Genomic DNA, 8,647 nt, shown 5'->3' with positions numbered 1-8,647 from the left:
TTGCGGTAGGCACGTTTACAGTGCAAGCCTATAAAATACGCCTCCTTGAGAGGCATGGGACTTACTCCCAGGAAAGTCTGCCAGTAACAGGTGACGAAGGCCGCTGTTCGGAAAAAATGCGGGAAGGAATATATAAGGCGACAAAGGTTCATCAAAGAATTCTTTAGGAATGTCTAAGATGAGGGGTGCAAAAATATTGGTTCACAAAAATATTGGTTCACTAATGCTGCAATCCTATCCTTGTCTACTCAGAAATAAGTCTTAGTTTGTTGAATGAGCCATGCCCACCAAGTAAGTGTATATAGGATTGCAGTCTAAAAGAACTCTTATGAATTATCATTAAAAAATCAAAGTAAAAGAAATTCTTGCAATCATAAATTATAGAAGTCATTAACGTTAAGTCTCGGTACAGAAAAAGGCGTGGCTCGACTGGGAAACCAATTTGGCTCCCCTACTCGGGAAGAAGTGACAAATCGTGAACATAAAACGGAGATGCAACTTAAAAAAAAAAAATAAAAAGTAAAGAGCAAATGATTAATGGCCATGTGGATTTTGTGTGTGTGCGCGCGTGCGCTTTTAAACCTCAAAACACCGAGGACATTCCAAGGAAGCCCAGAGGCAGTTGCATTTTTTACAAAATAAAATAAAAGAGTGCGATGGAGGGGAGGTACATTCGCCCTCCCTTAAAGCACATCGAATTGATTTATCCGAGACCCAGAGGAAGAGGAGATCAGAAAGTTAAAAAGTGCTTAAAAATAATCCCGAGAAGCAAGGAGGAAACTGACAGGATTTGTCAACAATCGACTTCTAAAGGAAGGGAGAGAGGGATTAAATAAATAGATAGATAGATAAATAAATAAATAAATCTAGATGTTGTAAAATTTAACTTCACAAGGTAGTACAAAATGTGTTGTTGTTTTTAGTGTTATGGTTGATGTTTTTAGTTATGCGTAAATGATGTGTTCTTATGTTGTGCACTGTCCTGGGCTCCCTTGGGAGGAAGGGCGGGATGGTGCTGATGCTTCATCTGCTTGCTACGGGGGCGGGGGATTGCTTGGTTCTGTAGTTATTCTTTCCCCTAGTAAACTGTGTTTTATCTAACTAGGGGAGACAGTGGGACAACCTTGGCTGGAGTGTCTGAGATCATATTCAGGCAGGTAGTTTTTGCTCCAAAGTCGACATCCCTTGATTGGCTTGTGAGAGTTTTTAGCTCTTCTTCCGTCACTCAACACTCAACACCGGGGGCCGGCGGGGGCGAAAGAGACTTTTGAAAAAAATAAACAAATCCAATCCTATGGCTGCAATCCTATACCCTGCGAGGAAGCCCCATTCAACTCACTGGGTCTTCCTTCTGCGTAGACACTCATAGGATTGCAGTGTAAGGATGCCTACAACAAATAACCCTTTGAAGAACTCAGTAGAGGTTCCTTTCGACCAAACCTATTTAGTTAAGAGCTGACTGTTGGTCGTTCGATTATTTTATAATTGTGTGCGCGTGTAAAGAATTTATCAAATAATTATGAATTGAAAATAATAATAATAATAATAATAATAATAATAATATGGCAACATTATGTTACCGTTTTATATAAAAGCAGTTTTCTGTGAGTGAGAATAACATACGAACTATCCTCCAGCCAAAGTTAAGTATTTTTCAGCCCAGTCCCACGCGTATCTGCTCAGAAGCAAGCCCCGCGGAATGCAGTGGGGCGCCCTCTTTGAGCGGGCGTGTGCAGAGGTTCGAAGTCCCATTGATCACAGTGAGAGAAACTGACAGCACAATCCTCTGCATGTTTACTCGGAAGGAAACCCTACTGCGTTCAGCGGGGCTTACCCCCCAGGTCACTGAACGTAAGACTTCAGCGCGGATTTTATGGCTGCGCAACCCGCGTGGCTTTTATCCGGAAGGTCTCCTGGGACCCACTGCTGGCATTTACGTCTGAGTAAGCATACTTAGGGATGACACTTAGAAGGGCTCCACTTTCTGTATATATATTTTCAGCGGAAAGACTAGTCGTTTAGTTAGTGCGTTCGCTGGCCGTTGCCAAATCACCTTTAGGACAATTCGGATCCGCTCCCGGGACTCCCCGTCCGAACGCTTTCCCGAAGTCCTCCCGACGGAGCACTTCCCCAGCCTCCTTCCTCTTCTTTTGCCCGAACCGGGAGAGGCGAAGGTGCGCGTCTTCGAGCCTCCGGAGACAGGCAGGGAGGGAGGAGGGAGGAGGAGCCGGCGGGGAAGGGAATGCCCGCCCGTCCGCGCGCGCGCACCAGCCGGACCGAGCCTAACCCACGGCCCTGGCCCCTTTCCCGCGCGGGGGGGGAGCCAGTCCACACCCCGGGATCTTAAAATAGAGGGACGACTGTGGCGTCCGCGGCGCGGGGCCTCTCGACGCGGCGCTGACGGGGAGGGCGAGCGTTTGATTGACAGCCGCCGTGTCCGCGGCAGGGCCGGCTGCGCGGCTGCTCCGCGGCTTATATAGAGGCTGGAGGAGGCGGGGAAGCGCGGCAGAGAGGAGCGCGCGGCGGGCGGGCGGCCGGGCAGGTGAGCGCGCGCCACCGAGGAGGCAGCCGGCGCGGGGTGGCGAGATCCCTGGGCCTCCCGGGCAGCCCGCTGCGGTCCCCCCGCCCGGCCGAGCTCCCACGCCGGCCCTCCGCCCGCAGCGGCCCACCCCGCTCCTTCGCTCTGCGTGGGGGCTGATCCTCTCCCGCCCGCCCCCGGCTCGCCCCCCGCTCCAGCCAGCCATGCACTGCCAAGCCGAAGTCAGGCTGGCTTCCCCCGGCCAGCTCAAAGCAGCCAGGCGGCGCTACAAGACTTTCATGATCGACGAGATCCTTTCCAAGGAGACGTGCGATTACTTCGAGAAACTTTCGCTCTATTCCGTCTGCCCTTCCCTCGTCGTGAGACCCAAACCCCTGCACTCCTGCGCCGGTAAGAGCCTCCGGGTCCTCCCCGCCCCCACAGGTTCTTTCTCCAGAACCCCCCCCCCTTTTTCAGGGGATGGCTGGGTGTCCCCCCCCCCCCCCCGGCTAAGCAAGGAAAGTTGGAAATGGAAGCAAAACCTTTGCAAATGTTAAAAAAAAAAAAAAACAACTTACCCCACACTGAAGAGGGAGGGGAAATCTGCTGTCAGAGGTCTACATTTGCAACAGTCAGCGTTGCTGTGCATTAAAAAGAAATGTTCGAAACGGTTGTAAGATGCTGTGAGTGTTCATTGGAAAGGTGGGGCGTAAATACTTCCCAATAAAACAAATATTCGAAATCTGTTAACGCTTGTCCCACTTTGCTGCGGCCCACGGGATAGGAAGAAGGAAATCGGATTGGGTCAGTACATTTTTCAGACATGAGAAAGAAAGAAAAAAGTGCAACCTCTCAAAGTGGGGTCGGGGCAGTTTGGTGTATTAGAGACTGGCAACTGGAGGTGGAAAACTGGAGCTAAATCCGTCCGCTTGAGACAGTGTCAGATGTTCAGGTACCGTAGAGGAACTGGTGGCCATGAGTCTTCCTGACAGTCCAGAGCTGAGGATGGGGATGGATGCCTGACCCATCTCCTCCTCCTCCTCCTCCTCTTCAAAGTGGTCTTGTAAACTAGTCGCTGACTAGGGACACACGTCAGCCCAACCGTTTTTGATAAGGCAATTTCTCACAATTGCTAGGCGCATAGTTGTTTTTCTTCCCTTCAGTTTGAGCGTCTGTCTGTAAATGACTAAGCTGCTAGGCTAATATGTACCACTAATTCCAGGAGTCCCCCATAAGCAGGAAGGTCAAGTGATCATGCTTGGTGTACATTCCAACAGGAAATACATTTTTTTCCCCTTGTTCTTTCTCTCCCTTTAATAATTGGCGCACGGCTATCTTGGTTTCATCATGAATCGGAAGGGAAACAATGCAAAGTAGGTTGTAGGTTGTGAGAAGGTGAACTTCGCAAGCATTAAAAGCTCCCCAAACTTAGGAGGGAGAGAGTGTGCTCAGAAATTTGCAGCTGGTATTGCTTTAAATGCATTAATTACTTCCTCCCACCCCAGTTTTGAATTCCCAAGATGAGGGGTTAAAAGAAGAGTGAGTAAGCACAGGATTCATTCCCTCCACTCCTTTAATTTATGCTGATAGGTGTATGGTTGATTTTTCTAACCCATGTTGATTGTTGTGAATATGGAACTGAAAGGGTGACAGTTCTAGATTCATTAGCCTGCAATAAAATGCTCTGGACATGTGTGTGTGGGGAAGGTTTGAGAGCTGGGGTTGGACAAGTGTGTAGAGGGAACTCTGAACCAGGAAGAGTTGATGATGACGCTGGACAAAAGCTATTTAATAAGGAGAATCAAATGGCTTTGCCTTAACTTAAACCTCCAAGGGGCATCTCCTTCCGCTAATCATCCTTTTTTTTCTGCTCCTAAACACTGATCAGTGGAAACTAGATCTCTCCCAACTCCATCTTTATTTGCGTGCGATTCAGAATAAGCCCTGTAGCTGGATTGCATTGGCACAGAAATGGAAAGACTCCAGAAATCCAAGTACTCTTCCAACTCATCTGTATTTGCTTGGCAGCTCTGTGTTGTGTAATGGTAGGCTTGGACCAGGGTGACCGAAGTTCAAATCCCCATTCAGCTTTGAAGTGTGGTAGGTGACCTTGGGCAAGTCATTATCTCTCAGCCAAAGCTACCTCACAGGGTTGTTGTGAGGCCAAAATAGGACAACCCCAACTTTGCCACCAGGAGCTCCTCGGAGGAAGGGTGGAATACCAATGTAGTAAATGAAGTGTCCCATGGTCTTCCATGATAACTAATTCCAAGAGCGTTGCAGCCTATTTCCTTGTTAGGCATTGTTTCCAGGCATTACTTTGGGGTAAAAAGGGTGAGTTGCACAGTGCACTGCCTTTCACAGGACCTCATAACCACAGGGTTAGGGTTGGTGACTGGGCACTCCTTGGATTTAAATGGCTCCATATGAACTCATCAGTTATCTACAGAAGTGAATGAAGTGGTGAATTTTAGGGCTAGGATCACAGATGGTCCTTGCTGAAAAATATATAGTGTTTTTGACAATGAGGCACCAAAACTAAAATCCCCACTTGTGATTCATTGCTGAGAAATGTTCCTGTCCCTCAGGATATGTGAATGGTACAATACAGAGAATTAGAGAAGACTCGATGTCCCAAATCTTTTTTCATCTTTTGCACAAAAATTTCAGAAATGGGAATCCAATGCATCTGAAAAAAGTATGTCAATTTGAATTGGATTTTTAAAGTATTATTTTTAAAAGGGCGTAATCCAGCCAAAGTTGCGAACTTTTAAAAGCGTTGTTGAATTCAGTGGGAGAACTAAACATGTATCCTATTGAAACTCGGCTATAAAGGTGTTTAGCTTGTCTAGATGGTGCCCTAAGGTTTTCATATGGCATTCCCTTAAAAAAAACTAATTCACTCAGAACAAAACATAGCTAATGTGCAATCTGTGTTCATTTCATTGTGGCTTGCCTGGACTTTCCTGAAATGAAACGAGGTTGCACAGTGGAAGTGTCTTGTTGAATAAATCCATTGCCTATTGGATTCTCCAATAGGAGTCAGGTGTTAAGCTACACCTGTGAGAAATCAATGGCAAAACTCTCATTGATATGATTAAATGGAGCCAGTTTGATGCCTTTCCTCCTGGTTTTGTAGAGCAGGCTTTCCCTTTCCCTTTCCCTTTCTTCTTTTTTCTTGAGATAAAAATGATAACTGGATTTCAAGGCTCACAATTCATTTTCACAACAGTTGAAAGGAGGCAATTCCATGGAAAGCTATATTGCCATTTCAGATTGTATCAGTGACTGCACAATTCTATACATGTCTACTTAGAAGTAAGTCCCATTCAGTTCAATGGGCCTTACTTCCAGGTAAGTGTGTATAGAATTGCAGCCAGAAAGTCCTATTATTTCTTCTTTTAACAACTGAAATAATAAAGAAATCCTTTTTGGAAACCATATACCTTAGGAGACAAGTGTGATTGTGTTTACCTTACTCTGTAATGCGCCATGTACATTGATAATGCATTGGTGTTGTACAAGTAGATAAACTATAGTGATCATTGCATGACAAGTCATGGAACATTTTAACGACAAATTTCTTTCAAAATAAAAGCAGGGGGCTATTTACTTCACTGGGCTTAATGGGTCCCCCCCCCCTTGGGGCACCATCAGTATCCATTCTGGCTTTATTTTAAATCCACCTCTGTGTTATTCCATCGTGTGTTATTCCTCCTGTGATGAGGAAGTCATCTTCCTAATAGCCTCCGAGATCCCAGTCCTAAACATACATACTAAGAAGACAGAATTCTCTCTGAACTCAATGCGACTTACCCAGATTCAGCTGAAAGGCAATAATAGTTCCCAGCAGCCATCTATGAGATTTCATTCTCAAAAATATTATAACTTCTTTATATCTAAATCTGGAGAAACAGACTGCAAAGTATAACAGATTGTATCATTAATTAAATTGCTAGAAAAGTGCCCAGAGGTCAACCCCCACCCTGCCACACAATTTCCAGAGTAATCCATACTTGGAGATTACCCCATTACAATATTACCCTGACATTTGTCTTTTCATATCAATTTCCTCTGAACTTTCTCTTTTATGCAAGAGGTGAGCCAAGAATTCTGGAGTAAATAATTACTTATTAAAGACCTGCAGGCAAGATTTCACTTTACTTTTTATTTTATATTTTTGCTCAAGTTTTGATGCTTTAGTATATCCCAGAAAGTGGAAATGTATCTATTATTAAATGAAAGTCCTATTAAAAAAAGAAAGTCTTCTGGAATTTACTGATTACATTTCCCTATGTCCCAAACCAACTTGTGCAATAACGCACAAACATCCAGAGACTTTATGCTCATTCCTGGAGGCTGCAATCCTATGCACACTTTCCTGGGAATAAGTCCCATTGAACACAGTGGGACTTACTTCTGAGTAAAGATGCTCATGGACTGCACTGTGAGTGAACATTTATCTTTCTACATTGTATGAAAGTTTTGTTCCATATAGAGATTTTTATTTTTATTTTTTGCTTTTTAAAGGAAATAATGTCAGCACTGGATTTAACTCTCTCTAAACTACTCTCCCCACAAACGTCCACATGACCAATGCAAACAACAACAACAAAATAGATCTACGTGTGTGCCGCAGATGTACCCCCAACCCCATCAATCCAGACTTTATCCCATAACTTTCCTTGAGAGTGAACTTATTTTATTTATTTATTTATTTATTTATTTATTTATTTCATTTATTTCATTTCTGTACCGCCCAATAGCTGAAGCTCTCTGGGCGGTTAGTCAACTTAACTCTAAAAGATGCATTTTCATATTTTATGGAGTTAAGTTGACTAACAGGAAGTTCTTTCATTATCATCCTGCCCATGGGAGGGTAAGCAAATGGCTAAGGTCTACTCACTTTAGTTTCGTAAGTCTGAGGTAACCTGTAGTAAAATGAGGTGATTCAGTTCACAGACATTCAACTCTTAAGCATTTTATTTACTCAAACTCTCAGTCTTTTAGTTTGAAAAGCAAATCTGTATTTCTTAGGAGAAATACCAGATGTTGTTCCAATAATCTCAGTTTTTTCATGCAATGATTTACCCTGGCACAATTGATTACAGATTGACTACCATTGGCATATATATAATATATAAACCAGTGGTGCTGGCTAAAGAGGAGGAATTGGGCAAGTTTTGCAGGTTGGATTTTTTTTAACCCTATATTCTTGTGATCGCTGTTGTTGTATTATCATTTTATACAGTGCCACCAATGTGTAAACTTTGTTATGCCCCTTACAGCATAAGCAAAAGAACAAAGGAGAGTTCCCTGCCCCAAATGGATTACTATCTAAAGTTTGAGAGGCATGTGGAAACTGGGGAAATGGAGGGATAGAAGAGGTGAGGATAATGAGGGATTCATGTGAGCAAATGAAGTTACACATCATTCGACTTCATTGCAGTGAGGAGTAAATATGGGGAGAGACTGCCTATGCAAGAGCTTCATGAAAAGGTGGATTTTAGGGAAGAGTGAGATGGTGCTACATAGGTTTTCATGCCGAGTTACTATTTTCTAGGCAAAAAGAGCAACGGGATTACAAAACCACACTATGCCAAATGAAAGGTTTCCCATGACTCTGCACTGAACAACTGAAGCTTGATTTGCACTGCTGTTCATGAGAAGAGATTGTTCCCCAGATCAAGGAAATGAAACTGATACATAAATATGGGTGAAATTAATATGACCTGGTGTAACTGGAGTCAAATCGCTGATCTAAACATTGGCCTGTTCAAGTGCCCCCAAACTGGATATTTTTCCAAAAGTAGGAAGTACTGAGAAAGTCACAATGATGGTGCAAAAATTAGCATGATGCTTTTTTTTTAAAGCCTACACACACACACACACACACACACACACACGGTATAATAATAGACAAAGTAATAGACATTCTATAACCGTCACCAAGGTGCTCTAGTTTTGGCTCTTGTCCTAGCTATCACTGTTGAAAGCGGAAGTGGAAATGTTTGATAAAACTGAAAGAACATACATTTATTCCTGTTTTGCCAATTGCTTAAAAACACACACAAACAGCATGGCCTCTCGACTTCCACAGTTTAAGCTACTTGTTTTTAGATCTTCCAT

General features: G+C 43.8%; 1 protein-coding gene across 1 annotated transcript in view; it reads left to right on the top strand.

Annotated features, from left to right (window-relative positions):
* The first annotated feature begins 2,502 nt into the window (after nucleotides 1–2,502).
* The window catches only part of BARX2 (BARX homeobox 2), a 71,449-nt gene continuing 65,304 nt past the window's right edge, over nucleotides 2,503–8,647 (top strand). The window contains exon 1 of the mRNA XM_084803692.1: nucleotides 2,503–2,929. Coding sequence (XP_084659818.1) covers nucleotides 2,743–2,929 — 187 coding nt within the window. The 5' untranslated portion in view covers nucleotides 2,503–2,742. The remainder of the gene's footprint in view (nucleotides 2,930–8,647) is intronic.

This window comes from Heloderma suspectum, chromosome 6, assembly GCF_057233095.1.
Source record: "Heloderma suspectum isolate Gila_16-S chromosome 6, 16-S_ref, whole genome shotgun sequence".
Lineage (NCBI taxonomy): Eukaryota > Metazoa > Chordata > Lepidosauria > Squamata > Helodermatidae > Heloderma > Heloderma suspectum.
The sequence above is the reverse complement of the archived record's forward strand: the minus strand, read 5'-3'. Positions and strand labels throughout refer to the sequence as shown.